The 22,188-nt window shown below is 61.1% G+C and overlaps 1 protein-coding gene across 3 annotated transcripts in view; it reads right to left on the bottom strand.

Annotated features, from left to right (window-relative positions):
* Nucleotides 1-1,181: 1,181 nt before the first annotated feature.
* ABR (ABR activator of RhoGEF and GTPase) overlaps nucleotides 1,182-22,188 on the bottom strand; it is a 37,862-nt gene continuing 16,855 nt past the window's right edge. For 2 of the 3 annotated variants that reach the window (XM_069033064.1, XM_069033065.1), the window contains 21 exons: nucleotides 20,607-20,711; nucleotides 19,969-20,154; nucleotides 19,454-19,561; nucleotides 18,766-18,826; nucleotides 16,651-16,703; nucleotides 16,379-16,519; nucleotides 15,934-16,055; nucleotides 15,681-15,846; nucleotides 15,445-15,567; nucleotides 15,296-15,371; nucleotides 15,046-15,150; nucleotides 14,519-14,593; nucleotides 14,283-14,380; nucleotides 14,039-14,170; nucleotides 6,989-7,048; nucleotides 6,786-6,895; nucleotides 6,408-6,547; nucleotides 5,808-5,942; nucleotides 5,440-5,545; nucleotides 3,652-3,799; nucleotides 1,182-3,489 (listed from right to left, as the gene is read on the bottom strand). In XM_069033064.1, the coding sequence (XP_068889165.1) occupies nucleotides 3,400-3,489; nucleotides 3,652-3,799; nucleotides 5,440-5,545; nucleotides 5,808-5,942; nucleotides 6,408-6,547; nucleotides 6,786-6,895; nucleotides 6,989-7,048; nucleotides 14,039-14,170; nucleotides 14,283-14,380; nucleotides 14,519-14,593; nucleotides 15,046-15,150; nucleotides 15,296-15,371; nucleotides 15,445-15,567; nucleotides 15,681-15,846; nucleotides 15,934-16,055; nucleotides 16,379-16,519; nucleotides 16,651-16,703; nucleotides 18,766-18,826; nucleotides 19,454-19,561; nucleotides 19,969-20,154; nucleotides 20,607-20,711 (2,340 nt within the window). In that variant the 3' untranslated portion in view covers nucleotides 1,182-3,399. Of the gene's footprint in view, nucleotides 3,490-3,651; nucleotides 3,800-5,439; nucleotides 5,546-5,807; nucleotides 5,943-6,407; nucleotides 6,548-6,785; nucleotides 6,896-6,988; nucleotides 7,049-11,074; nucleotides 11,415-14,038; nucleotides 14,171-14,282; nucleotides 14,381-14,518; nucleotides 14,594-15,045; nucleotides 15,151-15,295; nucleotides 15,372-15,444; nucleotides 15,568-15,680; nucleotides 15,847-15,933; nucleotides 16,056-16,378; nucleotides 16,520-16,650; nucleotides 16,704-18,765; nucleotides 18,827-19,453; nucleotides 19,562-19,968; nucleotides 20,155-20,606; nucleotides 20,712-22,188 lie in introns of those variants that run through there. The other variant, XM_069033066.1, reaches the window with a different exon arrangement.

Here is a 22,188-nt window from a genome sequence, read left to right as displayed (position 1 = left end):
CATCTGTACAACTTGTCTTATTTCAAGTACAGAGATGAGCGCCAGATTTCTTTACCATGTTTTAAAGGGAAAAGCAGAAAGGAATCCTTAGCCTTAGAGCTGTGTGGTTACTGGCAGATGAACAAAACAGTTTTAAGGGAAAAAAAGAGGTTGTTGCTGAAGTATAATTCTCTGTAGCCACTTGGCTAGCCTGATGTAACCTCACTGTGGGAGTACAAAAAATCTTGCTACTGCTTTAACTGCCCCAGGCTCACCCCATTAGTTCCAGCAGTTTGATATGAGACTTAGAAAGCAGAGTTGTGAAAATAAACCAGTGTTTGACAGATAACTGGGCATTCACTCAGCACACAGCCTGCTTCCCATCACGTCCCTGTGCCACCACAGTGCCCCAGCGTTACACAGGGGCAAGTGAAGTGTTATTTCTGCACTACATTGGTGCTGAAATCAGCACATCTGTTTGTTAGCTTAAGGAGCTGCTGCATCTTTGATCTCTGTTCCTATCTGCCCTCCTGCTCTTCTAACCAAGCTCTGTTCTCAGACCTCAGAGGCTCATTTTTAACCTTCATTGAACCACTCCATAAAGGCAAGCACTCCCTCTCATCTCTTTCAGGCAGTGGGATTTCAGATGCAGTGCACACACCCAATAGGGGTTCTCCCACCCACTTCCCCTCCTTTGCGTTCCCAGTTTGACATCCCAGAACAGTGACAGCCCTTGTTTACCTGGAAGAGCAGTACTAGCAGTGTGTTTTGGCTGATATGGTGGTCAGTGGTCAGTTTGGAGGCACGTTGGCTCCCATTCCCACATGGAAAGAAGTGGGGAGACAGCACCATGTGATCTATCAGATGAGGTTTCCAGATCTCCTGATGTCCCTTGCTGTGCCTGTTCAGTATCCTCAGGCCAGAAGCTGTGCAAGTCAGCTGAATTTTAAGCTTGAGTAATTCTAGGCTGATTAAACAGGCTGGCTCCAGACAGTCCAGGTTTTTTTCCTCCAAAATGCAAGGATGTAGCCCAAACCATAAGAAGTCTCTTCTAAGATTGCCTGGCACAACGCCTGTGCTTATACCACTGGCTTGAAGTGCAACTAGCAAGAATTCCACGACAGAAAGAGAGGAAGCTGTTCTGCCAAGGTGATCAGTTAGTGCAAACAGCAACACCACAGGGCTTCTTTTGTGCAAATATTGGGGCTTTGCATTTTTATTAACATTTTTTTTTTCCTCACGAGGTTTTACAGCCATTTAAAGTTTATAATCTACAGAAATTGAAACAGAACACAAACAAAAATATATCCTTAACAACTTTTGAAAGTCAAATATTAATTAACAGTTCTATTCTACCTGTAGCTGCAAGAGTCCACCCCCCTCTTTTCCTTCCTGTAGGGACAAGCAGAAGCCAGTCATGGGGTCAGCCACAGCCTGTTGTGCTGGGCTGTGGGGACCGGGCCTCCAGCCACTTTAGTGGGGGGAGATTTGGCTGTACAGAGTCTCCATCTGGAATGACAGTGTCGTGGACAGAGACTTGGACACATGTAACAAATCAGACACACACAGGGGTCTGTTGTGCAGTCAGATCTAAAGCTCGGCCTCCTTACTGGGTCCAGGGCCAAGACAGACGCCTGGTTATTTTCTGCAATGCTGTTTCCCTTCTGTTTAGCTGGTAGTCAAGAGGAGCAGGGTCTGGAGTGTGAGCCCTTTGGAGGGGGACTGAGACCACCCCTCCTTGGTTGCTTTGCTGGTGCAGGGCTGGCAGGTGCTGCCTTCCCCAGGGAGGTGGCTGAGGACATACCTGGTGCATTGGTGGCTGGGCTCTACCTGGAACAGTCCATAGTTGGGAGGGTAAAGGCAACGCCGCTGTGAGGGACACGCTTGGTCACTTCTCATCCATCTCTGTTTGGCACAGGAGAGTGCAGGGCCAACGCAGCTGGGGAGCTGGGGGGGCTGTTCCCACAAGAACACGGACTCCGCTCACAGAGCGAAAGGTTTCGTGTCCCAACAGGTACCAACACCTATGTGGGAGTGTGGGGGATGCCTGGGGAACCGGGGACTCGGGCAGCCTGTCCTGCCTTGGGACATGGCGTGGTAACTCCAGCCGTCAGCTTGGGAGGGGTCAAGAACTGGAGCCACTAAGAAACAGACCTGAGCTGGCCGGGCACAGCTAATCCAGCAGCAACCGCTTTGGGAGAAAGACAGAACGAAGCATTTCTGCCTTCAATCATGAGGGCCATGAAGGCTTTCCTCCTCCCACCCTTCTGTGCTGGTTCCCAGGCTGGGTGACCATCCAGCTGCTGCAGAGCACTTGCCTCTGGCAGACAGGCTGCCACCAAGGCAGGGCCATGTGCTGCCATGTGCCCAGTGCAGCAGAGAAGGCCAAGGAGGAACAAAACCCCTCCTTGTCCCCATGGCCACGGCAGGAATGCTGGTGCCCTGGCAGGCTCTGCCATGGGGTGCATGGCAGTGCTGGGCTGGCAGGGGTGTGAGTACCTCACCATGGCAGAGACAGAACTGTACAGCAGGGACCCTGTTCCCCACCAAATTTCCAAATTGGGGAGATTTGGGACCCCATCAGTGCCAGAGTAAATGTGGGGTCAGCCCATGGTGATGGAAGCAGACCTGCCTGGCTGGCCGTCCCTTCAGCCTGCTGTGGATCAAGACCAGCACAGCACCTCTGGGTCCAGCCTTGTGTGAGGGGTTACCCCAAAACGCTACTCGGAGGCGAAATCCAGCAAGGGGAGGAACCGCCACGCCACACACACACAGGCAAAGCACAGGGCTGGGGCTGGAGAGGGGACTGGCCTGAAAACACCCAGAAGAGCCATGGCAGGGAGGAAGCAGCACCCTGCTCCTCTGCTCTCGTGGTTGCGGGTTTGCTCGGGCCGGAGCAGGATCCAGGCACAGGATCCAATGTTTGCGCAGGCAGCGAAGCCAAAGCAGAGCTGGTCGTCACCGTCACCGGGGAGGGAGGCCCACGAGCTGCCGGCCTTGGAGCGAGCCGGTGCTGCACATGCAGGCGTGGGCAGGGGAGCTGGGCAGCAAACAGGCACTCGTGGGGCACTGCAGGCTTCAGGCGAGGGGTGCCTGGTAGGAGTGAGTGGGCGGAAAGGAGTCCAGGAGAAAACTAGCCAAGGGGGAAGCCTGTGTCCACAGCCCTTGTCAGTCACTACCTCTTCCGTTGAGCAAATATACATAAAAACAATTCTTGAACACAAGAAGGGACATAAGACACGACTACTTTACAGAGAGGGCCTGGCACCTGGTGGGACCGGGCCACTGGAACGCGATTGTACAGGAGCTGCAGGCGGCACCGTCCTGGGTCTGGGCTGGTCTCCCTGGGGGGCTGTGATCCAGTCCGTGTCCCCCAGCAGGGAGCTGGAGTGTTTGCAGCTGGTGCCTTCTGCCTGCAGGCTACACGTCCGTGGAGAAGTAAAGTGTGTTGCGTTTCAGCTCGGTGAAGGAGATGGGAGGATGCTGCAGGTAGTAGAGAAGGACCTGGACCTGTAGAAGGCAAATGGGGGTGTTACTCCAGAAAGGGAAAGAAAGAGCTTTCCCTTTCTGGAGTATCAGCTTGTAAAGCCACCTCCCAGCTTGTCCCATCCAGCAAAGAGTAACAAATCTACCCAGACAGGCAGGTGAACCCCTCCATTACCCAGCTCTTACCTGAGCCATCACATCATGGGACCAGATGTCAGAGGCCAAGGTGAGGTGTGCCTTGCTCTCCCCCTCTGAGGGTCTCAGCAGTGTTGGCCCAAAGACCGTGGCCAGATTGTGGAGAGACATTTTGTTGATAGGCTCCTTTTCAGCCACCCTGTGGGGTACAGGGAGAAAGGCAGTGTCAGCCCCTAACGCTGTTCAGGAGCGGGGCAGCAGTGGGGTGAAGTGGGGGGCAAGGGCTGCTCTCCCTTCTCCCAGCAGCAGCACGGCACCTCCAGCTTTCCACTGCCCCTGGCAGCCCTCAGAAAACCCAGGTGCAGGGCAGGGAGCTCTGCCCCCTTCACGGCCTCTGCTGGAGCCGCCGGGCCTGGCCGGGAGCCCTGGGTGTGATGTGGCAGCAACCAAGCCCTCGCTCACTTCTGAGCTGCAGGGCCTCCACCCTTCCCGAGCCTGCAGGGTACGGGGAGCTCTGCACCAGCCCGTGCCCCCTGCACCCACTCCCCTCGAGGCTCCCTGCCCCGACAACCCTGTGGGAGCCCTGCCAGCACCGAGGGAACCAGGACCACAACATTGCCATGTTAGGAGGCAGCTGTGCTCCCCAGCACAGGCTGCTCGCTTGAGCCCCGGCCAGGGGAGCAGATGTGGGAACTGGCTGTGCCCGGTTCTCAGGATGGAAATGGATTTTTCCTTCTCCATCCCCCAGCATCAATCACTTTTTCTGTTTGGTTTTAGCCAAACCAGAGGAACAAAAAAAAAGTTTCATGATGCAAGTAACATGAGCCGTGAGCCCCAGTCCCAAGCTCTGGCCAGGCTCTGTGTGCTGCTCTGCACACACAGCCTGTGCCTTCCACGGGTTTTGGGCCCCCCAGAGAGCCCCAGTCCATGAGTCCCCAGGTTCAGATGTGCCTCATGTGGGCCAAGACAAAGCCTGTCAAACCACACACTGCTGCACTCACTCTGGGACAGGTGACACGGGGTGTCACCTGCAGCTCTGGGACACGTCCACAGAGCTGACTATCCTTGGTTCTTGGCCACCCCGCTGCTGACAAGTGACAGGCATTGTTGCACCTTATTTTGCAAGGGCTACTGCTGGACTAGTGGGGAGGGACACAGAGCTGTTTTCCTGCTAAGGGGGACACTGCACAGCTCCCAGTTGATCCCCATCCTGTGCCGAGGCCAGCTGCTCCCTGCAGAGCTCATCCAACCAGCTGCACACAGGCTGCAGCAGCCAAGAGTTCCATGTTTCCAGAGGTCGTATGCTCCCTGCAGAGCTGACCCGGATCACTGGCCAGGCATGGCACAGACCCTGCTGGTACCATGGCCAGTGGTCCTGGGACACCAGGGGCTGCTCTGGAGGGGCAGAACGGCTCCAGGATCCCCCCAGCATCCTACAGGGCCCAAGGAGAGGAGATGTGGAAAGCCAACACAGACATCAGTTGAAGGGTCTGAACAAGCTGCAGCCTGGCAGGACCCTGGGGAATGTGCCAGAGCCCAGAGACAGGGCAGGTGGGATACACCTGGGGCTGTACCCTCTTGGAATGCCTGGGAAAGGACCCCTCTGTGCCTGCCCAACACTGAGCTGCTGTTGCTGGTGCCCTGGCTGCTGCCCACAGCCCTGCTCTGCACCAGCCCAGCACCATCTGCCTCCAGTCTGGGATCAGCCTGCAGCTGTGCAGGCACCACAGGAATCAAACAGCAGCTCTAACTCCATCCATGTCCCATCCCCACAGCAAAGCAGTGAGACAGGCCCGTCCTGCACCTCCCAACCATCCCAGGCAGCCCCTGAGCCATTACCTTTTCAAGTGCTCCAGCAGGAAGAGGAAGGTGATGAGGTTGGGGTCAGGCAGCGAGCGGAGAAGGTGCATCATGCAGTTCTCCTTGGCAGCAGGATCCGAGAGGGCTGGAAGCAAGGAGAGAGAGGGCTCAGGGCAGGATCTGGTGCAGCAGCAGGACCCACCATGGCCAGATACCTCCTGGCAGCCAGTGTGTGAGCACTGGGGAGCAGCACCATGAGCTCTGAGCTGGCCTGGAGCTGGCAAGAACAGCCAGGACTGAGTGGGCCGAGCTGGGAAGGACCCTTGGGAGTCTCCCATCCCAGAGCAGGCGATGCCAAACAAAGCCACGTTTGTGCATCAATGCCTTCCCCATCCCCGAGTCCTTACCAATCCCCTCCATGAAGGCAGGGTAGAGTCTGTCAGTGAGGAGGGGCTCGGGCAGCTCACGGAAGTACAGCTTCAGCGTGCCAGCGATGGCATTGATGTCCATGTCACTCAGCATCACCAGGATGTCCTTGTTATCTGTCCAGAGAGCACCCACATGTGAAGCCTCCTGCCCTCCTTCCCCTCTGGGTCTCTACCCTCTGTGTCACTGCAGCTATCCAGACAGGCTGCCAGCTGGAGGGCAGGGACAGCACTGCTGGGATCACAGCCCCATTAGCCAGGCTGAGGCTGGGAAAAGCCGAGTGGTTCCCGCCTGGCTGGGCAACAGGACGTGGAACGATTTGCAAATGCATTTGCAACGTTTCCCTGACTCAGTGTCTCCCAGGAGCCAGCCAGGAGCGGCAGCAGCTCAGAGGCATCAAGGCACAAACAGGGCTGGGATCTCTGGGTGTTTCTGTCCCTCCTCACCCCCAGCCCCTCCCTGGACACAGAAGCTCATCTGTGCAGTGCAATAACCAAACCCTGGCCTTGCAGAGGGCTGGGGGGGTCTCGGTGCCTGTGAACCCTCCCATAGGAACATCAAACTCCCCCCAGGACACTCACTCGCATCAAAGACAGCTTTCAACGCCTGGATGTCAGTGGCGACTCCAGAGATCCTGTAGATGCCGACCTCCTCGATGCCCCTCTTCTCCACCTCCTCGATGCACTGGCGCACGATGTAAGGCACCTTGGAGCGCTCACGCCTGGCTCGGGGAGAGGAGCCCTCAGCAAAGATTCCCAGGGGAACCCGCGGCAGCCAGCCCAGCCCTGCAAACCCTGGGCCAGCAGCACGATGGGCGTGCAGGTGGGAAGGATGGGGATGGTGAAGGGAATGGGCAGGTCCCCAGCAAAGGCCAAGCTCCCCGGTGTTGGCGGGAGCAAGGAGACTCAGTGCAACCCCACACCCACAGAGCACATCAGCCCCCACAGCCCTGCACTTACTTTGTCACGACACTGATTTTGACCCCAAAGACGCCAGTCTGCTTTTTGGATGGGGTCCTCTTCAGGCTCATGTCCCTGCTTGTGAACTTCATGGAGAACTCCACCTTGATCTGTGGGAGACAGGGGGTGAGTCCTGGCTGGCCTGAAGGCAAGAAGGGGCTGCATTCACAGCGAGGGGCTGTGGGTCCCCCAGCCCTGCTTACCCCATTCATCTCAATCACGTCCATGTGCCAGTTTTTTGTCTGCACGGCCTGTGGGTCCAGCTGTGGGGAGAGATGGTCTGTGATTTCTGTGGGGACACAGCCCCATGCCAGCCCCGCTGTCATCCCAACCTGGTGGCCCCCAAAGCCCCTGATCTGCAGATGGTGTAGGGCACAGGACATGCTTTTCCTGGGCAACGTGCTGCTCATGACCCGAGGATGGAGAGGTTCGTTCCCCTTTGGGGTCTGGGGTCACTCTGGCTATGCCCTGAAGCCAGATGGGCTCAGCCCCCCTGTCCTGCCCTCTCCCCAGAGCCCCTGCAAGGCAGTGCTTTAACCCACACTCGAGAAGCAAGAAACTTCCAAGAAATTAGGACTATTTCTGGCAGCAGATTGATGAAACAGAACTAGGGCAGCGTTTTCCATGCAGAAAAACAACATCTCCCCATAGCCAAGGCTATTTATAACCCCTGGGAATGACAGGCTCTGCTATTTCTGGCTTTGGGGCTAGCGGGGGACTCGGTGACGCTGCCCCGGCACCCGGGTGCCGTGGTGAGGTGCTGGCATTCCCAAGGCCCCGGCACGTGCCGTGGTGGGTTCCGGGCCCCAGGGCTGGGCAGAGGCGGCTGCAGTTGCCTTTTGGGGCTTTTTGGTCCCCAGCTGGTGGTATTGATCCAGCCCCATTGATCCCTGTAATGCACGGGGCGGGCAGCCAGGCACTAATGTCCCCTTGGGGAAGGGGAGGGGATGTGGGAGCTGGTGGGGGCTCCCAGGGCTGGGGACACGCAGCTGCCAGGCCACACTTGTGCCAGGCATGCGGGGTCACTCCGCAAGGACACGGGAGTTTCCTGCAGCTGCTGGGTCAGGAGATGCTCTGGGCGAGTGTAAAGATGTCCAGAGCTGCTGCTCCAGCCACAGAGCTGCTGTTCCCCTGCCGATAAAGTCACTGCATGTCATGATGGGGGGCACTCTGGGGTCCCTCATGTCCCTTCTTGCACACCAAGACCCCACAGTCCCACGGACAGGCACAGACCCAGCACGGTGGTATTGCCACATGCCCAGCCCTGTGTCACAGTGAACCCGAGCAGCTCCTCAGCCATGGGAAAATTGTGGTCCCCAGCAAGACAGAAATGCTGCTGTCTCCAGCACAGCCCAGGAATGGCTCCTGACACGGAGCCCTCCCTGATGCTCCAGCCCAGCACATGCAAGAGCCCGGAGAGTGCCACGCTGCTTCCTCCGTGCCAGCCCTGCGGCTGCTGGAGAGCGGGAGAAGGAAGGCTGCAGCTGCCCTGAGCTCCCATGGGACCGTGCAGCAGGTCTGGACACTGAGATCACAAGACTGCAGCCAGACCACAGCCAACCCCGGTCCTGCTGCTCCAGCTCCTCTGTGTTGCCCCCCAGCACCGCATCCCCCACGGTGCTGCCATGCAGCCACCACGGCCAATTCATCCATCCCTGTCCCACTCACGGCAGCGAAGCCCCTGTGTCCCCCAGCCAGCTCAGGAGCCTCCCTGCTCCGCAATGCGATTTAAACTGCAGCCACCACATCCTTCCCCTTTCCCATCCCCATCCCTTGGGTCCCTCCAGCTCTGATGGCCCTGGCAGCTCACATCTGGAAGGGCTTTAGCAGAGCTCTGAAGAAAGCTTTAATGAAAGCCAGGTTGGCTGCCGCCAGTGCCGCAGACCTTACCCTGAGCACGTCACTTCCCCACAGCCCCTTCCCCCTGCATGGGCAGAACCATCCCACAGCAAGGCCCAAATTTGGGCTAGTTCTGCTGGCACCATGGGCCTGAGCCCCCTTGCAGCTGGGGCAGGTCCCTGTGCCCCTCTGGGGCACCAGCTGTGGCCTGGCCCTGGTGCTCTCTAACCCTCCTGGCCAGCACCCCGTGCAGCAGCAGCAGCAGCAGACGACACTGCCACTCCCCAGTTTAAGCAAAGCCACATCTCCAGGTGTGGGAGGATGGATGGGAGCATCCACCCACAGAGCCAGAGGCAGCTCCTGCCCACACAGTGCTGGCGAACGCCCTGTCCCAGCTCCCAGCACCATCTCCTTCTCCTCCGAAGGGAGCTGCCTTGCTCCAGCAGGATGCAGGGACATCCCAGGTCAACGGGGAACTCCTGGGCTGGGAGCCCTGGGGAACAGCCCCCGAGGCAGCACTGTGCAGGATGAGCTGTCAGCTCCTCTTTAGAAGGTCAGATGGCTTCAAACACCAGCCTGTGCCTGGGGAAACAGCCAGGTCACCAGCACGTCTCCAGGCTGCTCCCTCCTGCATCTCAGGGACTCTTAGCCATGGTGGTATCCATGCCCACTGCGGTGCCGCGCTCATCCATGGCGAGGTGAAACACCCTCTGTTTGTTGCCACAGGGATGTGCCATCATCCTGGTTTCCCGAATTATCTGAAGGTGTTGCCTTGTAGGACAAGGCCCTGGGATGTGGAGGAACAGACGATGAACATCCTAGCAGTCCTGCAGCACTGTGTCTTGGGGAGATCCAGCTGGTGCTGACCCCCTCTCCTACTGCTTGTCTTGTCCGTGGGACAACTCCGGACTTAAGGTGATGAGGCCATATCCTGGAATTTTGTCCTCAAGACACCTCCAGGTCATGGCACTGTGACAGACCCAGGCAGAGGTCCAAGGTGAGGAGCTGAAAGGGCTCGAAATCTTCATGGTGGCTCCCCAGGGCCCCAAACACTGGGATGCTGTGGTGGGGCAGGGGCTGCCAGGCTGGGCACATCCCTTCCTCACATCTCAGGCCCATGAGGTCAGCCAACCATCAGCCTGGGTGAAGCCATCAGGAGCACACTGGTGACTCAATCAGCGAGGTCATCTCTGCCAGGGCCCTGGGGAGCGGGATCCCAGAGGAGCTGCTACAGCCAGCATTGCTTCCCATCAATGTGGAACCCACAGACTCCCCAGCCTGGCCTCCCGTGGCTGCCCAGGCAAGCAGATCCCTCACCAGACCTCCATGCCAGCAGCTCCCTCCCCAGGGAACAGCCAGTCCCCGAGCCCCTGGCGCCATGGGACAGAGCAGTCCCCACACCAGCAAATGCTGCCAGTAGCAAAGCACAGCTCCCCAAAAAAGCAGGAATTCACAGACCCGTCTGAGAGCAACCTGAGGAGCAGCAGCAGCACCCACAGCCCACCAGGACCCCGCACAGACCTGCTGGGGCCACATCCTGCCCCGCAGCCCCAGGACTCCCGGGCAGCAGTGGGCAGGGAAGCCAGCGGCTGCAATGGGCACGGGAGACGAAACCCCTTCATGTTTTGACCCAGCAATAGCCGCCAGGCAGCCTCCCCACAGAGCCCTGGCTGCCCCTTAATCCCCTGTGCGGAGCAGTGGCACAGAATCGAGGTTAATGCCGCTGCGTCACACGCGGCCCCGCCGCTGCCAAACCGAACCCCCACGGGCCCAGCCAGCTCCTGCCCGCGGCCACAGCTGAGCCCCGAGCCAGCAGCTCCCTGCGCAGGGGGATGCCACCGAGGGAAACCCCCAGAGTCCCCCATGGGGCTTTTGGGACAGCCTGCAAGGGCGCTGTCCCCCTCCCTTGTCACCTCTGTCGCACATCCCTGCACTCTGTGCTCCCACGGAGACGGGCAGCACTGGCTGATGTGGCTGCGACACAGCTGTGAGCTGGGGAAAGCCTGGATCGACCCGGGTTGCAGGAGGGGGGGGACGCAGGCACTGGGTGCTGTGGCACCGCAGGAACCCGGCCCCAGCCAGCCCAGAAGCATCACTGCCCCTGGGCAAGCTCCAGGGCTGGGCAGGGGCTTCCCTGCCCTGCCTGTGCAGGACCCACCGGTGCAAACAGCTCAGCCTCCCTGATCCTGCCAGCACACAGAGGGAGAGGGAAGGAGCAAAACGAACACCTCACAAGCTGCCAACTGCATCGAAGAGCTCCTGAAGCACCCAAACAGCCTCCCCGCTCCGTGCACAGACCCCAGAGCACTCACTCTCCACACAAACAACACAGCCGCCCGTATCAGAGCCCCCCCACCAAAAAGCCACGGTCGCCACGCACAGCAGAGCCCGGCGGAGCCATCCCAGAGCCCAGCACCGTCCCCTGCAGCCACCCCCCGCACCCGGAGCACCTTCTGCCGGAGCAGTTTGCTGCGCACCCTGCCCCAGAGCCGGGCGCCCGTGTTCGGGGGCCGCTTCCCCTCGGGCTCCTCCACGCCGCGCTCCGGCTGCTGCTCGCCCCCGGGGCCGGGGCTGCCCTCCGGCTGCACCAGCACCTCCGTCATCGCCACGACCGCTTCGGCTCCGGGCAGGCGACACGAGGCTGGCCGGGAGCGTCCCCGCGGCTGGGTCAGCACAGCACCCGCATCCCTTCTGCCGGCGGGGAGAGGTCAGCGGGGGCCGGCCAGGGGAGCCCTGCTGGGGCGGCGGGGCGGCGAGCGGGCAGGGCTCATCTTCAGGGTGTGAGCCAGGCTGGCGAGGCGGCGAGGCAGCCCCAAAAACCTCCCTCCCCCTGCGAGGAAGTGACTCAAAGGCAGCCCCCCCCCGCCGGCGGCCCCCACGCGTTTAACTCTCGCCCTGCCGCCCGCCGCCGCTCGGGAGCGCTGGGGGGGTGCCCGGGCTCCCCGCCGCCGTTATCCCCCGTTATCCGCCGTTATCCGCCGTTATCCCTCTGCCGTTATCCCTCTGCCGTTATCCGCCTCGCCGCGCCAGCGGCAGCCGCGGCCCCGAGGCACCGCCGCTGGCGGCTGCAGCGCTCCCGGCTCGGCGCAGGAGCCAAGCTGGCTCTCCTGCTCTCAGCAAGGGGCATGGGGATGAGGCTTTTGGGGTCTGTTGTCATGCCTAGGGACAGCTGGGGACCCCCATGTCCCCTCTGTGCACCCTCGCCCTTGTCAGCCCCACTGCCAGGGGGTGATGTGGGCAGGGAAGCCCTGGAAGGGTCCCTGCCTGCTGCTTCTCCTGACAGGCAGGGACATGGTGAGGTGCAGGCTTGGGGGGACTTGCACTGCCCCCCAGTCCATCCCTCAGCAGCCCCTGGAGTCCATATGGGTCACTATGACTCCGTGCAGCTCTGGGGTGTCCCAACATCACAAATCCCCCCATCCAGGGAAGCGGACAGACAGGCAGGCAGCTATTACCTGAGGGTACGGCAGGCACCATGCCCATGACAACACAGGCTCTGCTCCAACAGCCACAGCCCCCCTGTGCATCAAATGAGCTGAGGAAGGGGCTCCTGAGACCCCCTTCATGCAGCCACTGCCTGTCTCCTCACGTGCCCCAGGGCATGGGGGCCAGATCCATCCTCTGTCCTCTGCAATGTGGGCACAAGTACTCACAGCCTGCTTTGCCCACCACAGCATCTGCCTGCCGTCCTGGCACAGCACCACGCACCCCTGCCAGCACCCAGCAAGACACGGCCCAGCTGCTGGGAGCAACTGGGACAGCTCAGAGCTGAGCCCTGCAGCGCAGGGGACACAAGACCCTCATGGGGGGACAAGCCAAACGTGGCAGCCCTGTCCACAGCATGTTCCAGCTTTAAAAACTGCAGACAAAATGGGGTTAACAACAACAAAGCAGGGTTAATGCCAACCAGGAGTCGCACCTTTCCACTGAGCAGCCAGTGCTGCTATGTGGAACCAGCAGCAGCTCATGATGAGCCCAGGGACCAGCCAGGGTGAGGAACATCCAAGGCAGCATCTCTGCCTAAACAGCTCAGGGACAAGAAGGGGGGCAGCTCTGGGGCTTGACTACAACCCACTGCCCATCCTGTCCTGCCCTGTCACCCAGCCCACCCCTGGGGCAAAGGCCAAGCTGTGGCTCTGGGCAACAGCAGGACAGCCCCAACCCTGACACTCTTTCATCCATCCAGATCCTCCTTGGGATAAGCAGCTCCAGGGCCTTCTCCTCTCCCTTTCTGCCCCCACAACTTTTGCACAGCCGGTACGAGCTGTGCTGTCCCTGTCCCGACCCCTGCATCTCCCAGCATGACTCATGTTTGTTGATCCAGGCTATTTCCGAGAGTGCAGCTGGACTGATCCCCGCGGGATACCGAGCCCCTTCCCTGCCCTGGCCTTCCCACTTGGCCCAATGCCACCCCCACGCCACTGTTTCCTGGGAGAGACAGCAACAGACGGGTGATTCCAGGTATGAACAAGCCACTGGTGAAGCTGAGCCCCCACCTCCCTCCCTGTGCCCCCCTCCGGTGCTGTTTCCCCACAGCATCCCCTTCCCAGCAGCATTTCCATGCTGCTCTCTGCTCCCCTGGGACCTGCCCTCAGTTGCTTTCCCACGGAGCAGGCGGCCATGATGGGCCCTTTGAAGTGGCCCTGGGTCGAGGGCTGTGTCCCAGGCATGCCCCATCCCCAGTACTGCCAGGAGGGCAGCCAGGCTGTGGTGCCCACCAGGAAAACACAGGGACACCCCCATCCCGAACTGCGTTCCCCTGCCCTAGGCTTCCCTGCAGCCTGGCCAAGGTGGGTGCAGGGGGACTGTGAGGTCTGGGGGCTGCCTGCCCCCTACTCCATCCTCCTGGTCCTGCTCACCTGAGAGCATCTCAGAGCAGCCCAGGCCTCCATCCTCCCTGCCTGACAACCGCCAATCAGAGGCGGCTCAGCTGTTGCCCTGGAAACCCCTGTTGCCATAACAGCAGCGGATGGAGGCACAGGGAAGGCAGATGGTGGCAGAGGGGGACACAGGAGGGACAGGGGGCTGCACATGCAGAGCCCTCCCTGGGGCAGCTGCCAACCCCTCCCCGCAGCCCCCTGGGGCCATGGCACGGAGAGCAGTGGAACAGAAACACTTCCAGCCCAGCTGGGGCTGGATGCACCTCTGCGGGGTAGGTCTGGCTTTGCCACCTCCACAGGGCCCCTCTCACTTTGTCCCACCTTCTCCTGCATCCACTGTGCCCCAGGACCATCCCCTCCATGCCTGATGCCCACCCACCTCACTGCCTTCAACCCCACAATTGCTGTACCCTGCTCCCAAAACCAGAGCTCTCTATCCCAGGCATCACTCCAGGACAACCCTCCCAGCCCAGCAGCCAGGCCCTAAGGGGTCCACCTTCAGGTGAGAAGATGCCCAAAAGTCCCAGTGCATACCTGGATCTGCCCCTTGCCCATGATCTTGTCCACGATTTCATTGTTGTCCTTGTTGAGTTTGGTTTTGTCGTAGCACTTCTCGTAGCAGAGGATGCGCAGGGACTGGGAGCCCTCCAGCTCGATCTCAAACTCCTGGGGTGTGGAGGGAGGGTGGCTCAACCCCAGCACCCCAGAGCAGCTCCAGAACAGGGGTTGAAGGGAAATGGGGAGCACAGCCCCCTCCCTGCATCCCACCTTCCCTCACCTCATTCCACTGCGGCTCCGTGGTGTCCCGGAACACCCTGGTCTTGGCTTTGCTGACGAAGTAGCCAAAGGAGTCCACCTCCAGCGTGCAGTAGAGGTCTGGGGGAGCAGACATTGCTCAGCACCCCAGGAACATCCCCACCATCTCCCAGGGGATCACTGTGGCCAGAGCAGGGCCACGTGCTGGACCCCAACTCTTCTGAGCCCACTCCAAGCAGGGTGGGCACCCACACTTACTGGCTGACTGCTTGAAGCCCTTGGCAGAGTGGACAATGACGTGCAGGAACCCATAAAGCCCTGGGGACTCGTCATCTGTGGCAGGAGAGCAGAGGCTGTGTCAGGGCCTGGGGCTGGCCTTCCCCGAGGCCACCTTTGCCACAGCAAGCACAGTGCCTGCAGTGACACCCAAATGCCCCCAACCCCCTGGAGGGACATCCCTAAGTTCTGTATCCCCCACTGACAGATATCCCAAGCTCTCCTGCTGCTGGACGGTCCTGGGGGAGGTTCCCAGTGGGGCTGGCTGGGTCTCACCCTGGGGACACTGGTCCTGCCCAGCCCATGGGGGTGCTGGAGAGAGCCCAAAAGCAGCCCCGTACTGCAGCCGGGATTGCGCTGCCTGGGAGCCCGACGCTGCTCCAGCAGTGCCACCTGGTGGGAAGCTGTCCCCTGCACAGCAGGGTCCCCGCTCCAGCCCAGGGACCCCACAGCTCCTGCCCAGCATCATCCCGAGCAAAGCAGGACCCACCAGCCCAGTGGTCACTCACCGTCCTTGTTGCTGGTGACCGGGATGTTGTGGACAGTGCGTAGCTTGAAGCAGGATCCCGTGAGCACCTGCAGCTCCACTGAGCTCAGGACAAAGGCCTGGAGGTCTGGGAGAGGACAGAAACTTCAGAGGAACACAGCCAGTGCTGGTCATGGAGACTGGAGAGCACCAGGCTGGGATCCTACAGGACCTCCCTGTGGCCTCTGGTGGGGCCAGGAGCCCCAAGGGGGCCTCTGCAGCCCCAAACTCACCCTTTTTCTGCAGTCTCTGGATGGCCTCCCTCCACTCAGACCGCTCGTAGTCGGAGGAGAGCAGGAAGAGGTAGCTCTGTAAGAGAGAGGGGGATGTGGCAGGCTGTGTGCAGGCAGGGCTGAGCCCAGCCCCAGCCCGCCCTCCTCACCTTCCCGTTGCGGTTGTGGATGCGGAAGGGAATGGCAGGTGAGTTGAGGAGCAGCCAGAATTCGTTCTCAAACATCTTCTTCTTGAGGCGCTCGATGGCCCGGCTCTGCCCCTTGTTGGCTTTCTGCAGACGGGGAGCAGAGAGGACCTTCCACAGGTGCCCCTGTCCCCCATGTCCCATCCCTGATCCCAAGCAAGGCACCCATCCCGGCAGCAAGTCCCACAGCCTTCTCTCACCTCCTTCTGCACCTCGCTCTTGATGGCTGAGATCTTCATCTTCATGTCCTCCAGCTCATGGTCGGGGATGACGTGGACCTGCGGGCAGTGCTCCGACTCCTCCGGCGAGGGGAACACCAGGTCGGCCAGGGGCACGTACCACTTGCAGTCGTACTGCTGGTGCTTCCTGCAGGCAGGGCACGGATGCTGACTGATGCCTGACCCCTTCCCTGGCACAGCCCCTGGCCCAGTGAGGGCCCAGCACCCTCCTTACCCCACCGCTGTCTTCTTCAGCTTGGCACAGAGCAGCACGTCGGTGAAGAGGAAGACGTGCCGCAGCTTCCGCGAGCCCTCCGACAGCTCCACCAGGAAGCCATCCTTGACAAGCTGCCGGGTCTGTGGGGCAGAGAGGCTGCTGTGAGAGCAGGCAGGGAGCAAAGGCCAGCAATCCTTGGGGAAAGGCTGACAATCCTGTCCCTGTCTGTGGCTCAGCCACCAGGAGCATGGAAAGGTCCATGTCCTCTATGCTTAATAAGGTACCAGCAAGCAGCAAGGACCAGGTAGAGCCCTAATCTTGTACCTAGAACTGTATCTGGAGGAACCCCTCCAAGTCCTACCCAGGCACCATGGAGCTCTTCAGGATGGAGACACCAGCCAGGGGCTGGCAGAGAGCTCAGCCCTCACCCTGTGCCCAGCCACTGCCCACCCTGCGGGCTCACCTCGCCCTTGGGGGTGGTGACCGCTGTCCTCCGGGGATCGATGTCCTCATTGATGCTGGAGAGGAAGTTCTGGGAGATGCGGAGAGCATCCTGGAGCAGCGGGTAGTCAGGGTGGTCAGCTGGGGTGTGCTTGAGGAGGTCCTGGAAGGAGACAGACACAGGTGAGCAGCTCAAAAGCACCCACCCTAGAGACCCCCTCATCAACTGCAGATCCCCAGGAGCAGCAGAGACAGAGCTCACCACCGTCCCCCAAGGACTGGCGTCACACTCACATGCAGGACGAGGGTGCTCCGTGTCACTCGGTCGATGGGTTTGTACAGCAGCGCTGAGGGGAGAGAGAAGGTGTCAGCAGCCACCTGTGGCTGGAGCCCTGGCCCCTCTCCCACCTGTCACAGACAGCACAGGGGCAAGGAGGGGAGCCCAGATGCCTAGAGAGCCCCCCTGGTCTGCACAGAGCCCCGGGCGAGCATCTGGGATCAACAGTCATGGTAGTGCCGGGAGCAGTGGGGAGCCACCAGTGCCAGAGCCCCGTGTCCTGCTGTGCTGGAGGCACGAGGAACCACAGCCAGGCTGGTGTGTGGTTGTGGGTGGTGAACACCACTGGCACTGCAGGAGGAGGGCAGGGCCTCCGTGGGAGGGGTGCACCCACGCTTGCTGTGCAGTGGTTGAGGAGCGGAAGAGCCTCTCATCACCCTCAGCAGCTTTTTCAGTTTCCCTTTTGGCTCAGCACTGGGTCCCGTCCCTCACCGTGCTCTGCCACCCCACGGGACACCCTGTACCCACCTCTGTGCACCACCCTAACCAGCCCTGGGTGCAAAGGGGACCCAGGCTGCTCCAGCAGCAGCAAAACCCCTACCTACAGGAAACACGGGGGCCAAGGCATCATCCCAACACCGTGTCCTTCCCCACAGCCCCCCATGAGGCCCCACTCTGGCCAGGGGAGCAGAGCTGCCTCACACACAGGGTACAGACAAGCCCTTTCTCCTGCCATGCACCTTCCCAGCAGGAAACAGCCCCAGAGGCTCTTCAGAGGCACATTTCAGTGGAAGCAGACAGACCCTTCTCATCCTCCCCAGCTCTTTGGGCAGGAAAAGGCACGGAGCCCACTCACAGTGCTGCTCCCTGTGCCTGGCCACATTCATGTCTTCCCAGGCTGCTTCCAGCCAGGCTGATGCCTCTGTGTTTTCCCTTCACTTTGGAGCACTTCCCAAAACTGCTAGGGCTGAGAGGAGCCAGGTTTCAGGCCATGGGAGAGAAGGGAAACATGCTGCCTCCTCATCCTGGGCTGAGTCGTGAGGAGTTCCCATCCCCTTTATCCCAGAGGGTGCTGCCTCACAGCAACCCGGTTCTGAGAGAGGGTGAGCAAGGGGTCTCTGCTCAGGAGGTGAGGATGCCAGCCTGAACCCTAACCAGAGGCTGCACCCCCACAACTCCATGCCAGAGGGTAAAACAAGAGCCCTGCTCCCTGTGACAGCCAGCAAGAACCCTGCTCTGGGATAAAGGGAGGCAGCCAGGGTATCCCCCCTTTTCCACCACCCTAGACCCACAGGAAGGATGGACTCTCCGGCTGCCAACACCACAGGCATACACAAAGCTCCGGGGAGCCCCAGGAGGGGTTGTCCCAGCACAAGCAAGGAGCAACGGGCTCCTTGTGCACACAGTCCCACCACCCTGGGACCCACGGGCAGCAGCAGGCAGGGATGCCTGGTGCCTCTCCTCCCAGCCGTGGAGAGATGGACATTCCAGCCCCCACGATGCTGGGGCAAATGGGGACCCCTCCCCATCACCACCCACACGGCACAGCGCGGGCAGAGAGGGTCCCCAAGCCCAGGATCCCCCTGCCCACCCCAGCTCCTTCTGTCCCATCACCGGCACGAGCCCCTGCCCGGCGGGGACAGCGGCCGCGTGGCTGCGTGTGCCGGAGCCAAGATGATTCAATCGAGCCTGGAACAAAGACGCTCCCAACTTCAGCCTGCAGAGCACGACGCAGCCTCCACCCCCCGGCAAAGACCCCGCGGCACCACTCCCCACCGGCACCCCAAAGCGGAGCCGCCCCCCTCGCCTCACCATAGGTGCAGTTACAGCAGAGCCGGACAATGACGAGGATTTCCATGGCAGCCCCGTGTCGGCGCAGCCATCGCTGCCGCCCCGCAGCAGCTCAGCCCGGCTGCGGCACAGCTCCGGCCCCTCCGCACGGCTCCCGGCACGGCCGCGGGCGGGGAGGAGCGGTGGGCAGGGGCTGGGGGGCTGCCGCACGCCCCCAGCATCCTAAAGAGCCGTGACCCTCCCTCCCCGCCGGCTCCGGGCACACAAAGGGCTCAGCAATTCACCCACGCCGATGCCGTGCACACAAAAAGGCTGCGTCCCCTTCCCCACGCCCGCCGTACCCTCCATGGTGACGGACGTGTGGCTCTCCTTCGAGTCCTTGGGGCCCTTCACCTTCAGCTCCTAGGGAGGGAAAGGGCCATCAGCGCAGCCCGCGGGGGGCTGGGGAGGGGGGGAAGGTCATGGCTCAAGGTCATGGGGTCCCCCCGCAGCCTTCCTGCACCCTGCTATCGCCCCCCGGGCCCAGCCTGGCCGTGCTGGAGGCCACACACGGGTGCTGGGGGGAGGAGTGGGGGATGCTGCCTGGCTGGGAGCAGCTCTGGCTGTGCCCAGCAGCTGGGGCACGGTGGTGATGCCACCAAGCTGAACAGGACAAGAGGGGGCAGGTTGTAGCCACGGAGATCCCCATTTCTGTAGGGGATCCAGGCATGGAGATGCAGGCAGCAGGAGATGAGCCACAGGTGCCCAGCACCCACTGACACTGGATGGGGTGGTGACAGCACGGGATGAACCCAACCTGAGCTTGCACAAGGTGGGGACAAACTTGTGCAATGCCCAAAGACCACAGCCCTCCAGCAGAGCCCCCTGTGGCCCAGCCCTTGGGGACAGTCCCTGCAAGTCCCCAGGGCACGGAGAGCATCTCTGCGGGGCAGGCATGGTCAGCTCAGCCACGAGGACAGTGTTCTCTGCCCTGTGTGGCACAGCCCAGGCACAGCCCTGTCCCACTGGCACAGCCACATCCCAGCTTACCTCCGAGATCTTCTGGAACTGGTAGTTGCTCTGGCTGCACTTCTCTGCAGTCTCCAGGGCGATTTTGTAGTTATCCACAAAGGCCTTGTAGACCCCCAGCTGGCTGGCCTGTGGGGAGTGGGGGGTTAGCTGGGCACCAGCAGGGTGCTGAAGCCCCCTGCTGCACCCAAGGGCTCAGGCAACCCTTGAGGTGACACTGCCCAGAGCTGTCCACTCCTGGCAGGACACTCAGCCAGCTGGGAGTCACATGCTTGGCTCCTGCTCAGGGCAGGATGGTGGAGCTCCTGCCCAGCCCTGTGCCTCCATAAACCTCCGAAGTCCAGCAGAGAAATAACAAGTGCCTGGACAGCAGAAGCTGAAGCTACAGCACTTCAACCTGGCCTCTCCTTCTCCTCTCCCCAGCATGGTCATGGCATCCATGGGCACAGCCCCTACTGGCATCGCAACTCCAAACTCATCACACTCCAAACTCATCTCCTCTTCCAAGTGGAGCAAGACCTGGGGAAGGTGCGTACCAGCTTCTGGAAGAGGTGGCCCATGGTGACGTTGCTGTCCCACTGCTGCACCTTCGGGCACAGGCTGTCGTAGAACTCCTTGTGGATCTCATAGATATCCTGGATCTTGTAGAAAATCGTCTCGATCTGCTGGAGGGTGAGGACAGGCTGCGACGTGGTGGCCGTGGCCTTCAGTGGCTTCATGGGCTGCCAAAGGGAGAGTCTGAGATGAAGGCTAAGAGAGGAAGGCTGGGGATGAGGAGGATCTGAGGCTGGGACAGATGGACCAAGGGGCACTCCGGGCTCGTGCATCCCCGGACTTCCCCGCGGCAGTGGTGACCCTGTGTTGTGCAACAGCGTCTCGCCATGAAGGTCAACTAGTCCACAAGAGGAAGCAGGGCTATAAATATGTCCCCAGCAGGGACAGGGACATGGGCAGCGGGGGAGGTGAGATGGGGGTAGCCAGGACAGGGCAAAGCTGGCTCTGGTGTGGCTTCTGGAGCTTTGCTCCCACCCAGGCTGATGTGGCTGGGAGAAGCTGTCCAGGAAGAAATTACTCCATCCATCCATCCATCCATCCATCCATCCATCCATCCATCCATCCATCCATCCATCCATCCATCACTGCTGGGGGTGTCCAGTCTGGGGGCTGTGCTCACCAATAAGAGGGCCTCCAGCTGGTTGATGTAGATCTCTTCACTGGCCAGGAAACCAGAGAGCACCAACTTCCTCATCTCCAGGCCTTTGCCAGCATCCCGCTCGCCCTGTGGAACACAGCAAGGAGCCTGGCTGAGCCAGCAAATGGCACAGGAGGAGACCCCTCATCCCACCAACCCATTCCTGGCATCCCCACACGGCCACATCTCCCTGCCAGTGTTGGCGAAGCTCCACGGTATGTGCCCAATGGGCAGCAGAGCCCATCGGGAGCCAGCTGGGAAAGCGACGAGCTGCGCTGGCTTCTCTCCCCTCCCTGCTCCAGGCTGGCCACGAGCCCGGCGCCACTGGCAGCGCTCCAGGATGGCGCACAGCATGGCAGGACTCTCCCAGGGCAGAGTCCAGAGACGCCCAGTGAAATCATGCTTGGCGCTGGATGGTGCTGCCACGTGACGCGGCACCACCCTTTCCCTCGGCTGAGGTTTCCCTTGGAAAGTGCACCCCAGCAGGCACTGCCCAGTGGCACTGGGGCAGGTCCCAGCGCCCAGGTCTGCTGCAGCGCTGGTGCTCCGGTGGCATGACCCTCATGGCAGGGGGATGGCCGGGCTGGGGGGCTCTGGGACCCTCAGCGAGGATCTGCCAGTGCCCAGGCACGGACACCCCAGCCCCTGGACCATCCTTGGTCACGCCTTGGCCCCTCCCCTTAAAAATCACACTTGAGGACCAGGCTTTGCCACCCAGACAGGGACCAAGCAGAGCCATGAGGGCACCACTCTGGGCCATTCAGGATGGTTTAGGGGGGGACACTGGTCCTGTCTCACCTCTGCCCGTGCCAGCCCTGGCTGTTGTGTCAGGGGAGGTGGCAGCTGCAAACACCTGGGGGGGCACAGCCCCAGAGTGGGCATGGCTGAGGATCAGCATTTCCCCACCCCACTCTAGTGTCCATCAGCCGGCCCTGGACACTGCTGTGACAACCAGGGTGTCCATGCTGCCACGCTGCCCCATTAAGGCTGGGCCACAGTGACCAGCGCAACAGGAGGGTGAGCGGGGGGGCCACTTTTATTCACTGGGAGCTCGTGGGCTCTTTGCCACAGATTAGTCACGGGCTCTTCCTGCTTCCCCCAGCCTGGGCCCTGTGCAGGAGCTCAGGAGATAAGGGGCCCACCCACGCCCGGGGCCCGCACACCCCACGGGGACGACGTCAACTGGACCCCCGTGACCCAGAGCAGTGACTCTTACTCAGGGCTCTGCGGCTGCCCTGTGCAGGAGACCCCAGGAAGAGCAGGGCCAGAGCCCTCTTCCAGCACCGTGGCAGGGTAGGCATGAGAAGGATGCTGAGCTACACCTGCCAGCACAGGGGTCTCTCCAGGTCCACTCCCCAGCTCTGTTTTGGGACTCCTGAGGAGTTTCTGGTGGCCGAGCAGTGGGGCAGAGTGTGAAACCAGCCCCTTCCTGAGCATCCAGTGCCAGCTCTGCTGAGCCACGCAGCCCCCACCAGCAGCACGTGTGGCCCTACTCCCCCCTAAGAGGACAGCTGGGTGGTCACCCCACTCCAAGCCCTTCACACCTGGAGCCTGGCACAGCCCT

This window comes from Aphelocoma coerulescens, chromosome 19, assembly GCF_041296385.1.
Source record: "Aphelocoma coerulescens isolate FSJ_1873_10779 chromosome 19, UR_Acoe_1.0, whole genome shotgun sequence".
Lineage (NCBI taxonomy): Eukaryota > Metazoa > Chordata > Aves > Passeriformes > Corvidae > Aphelocoma > Aphelocoma coerulescens.
This window is presented reverse-complemented; position numbering and strand designations above follow the sequence as displayed.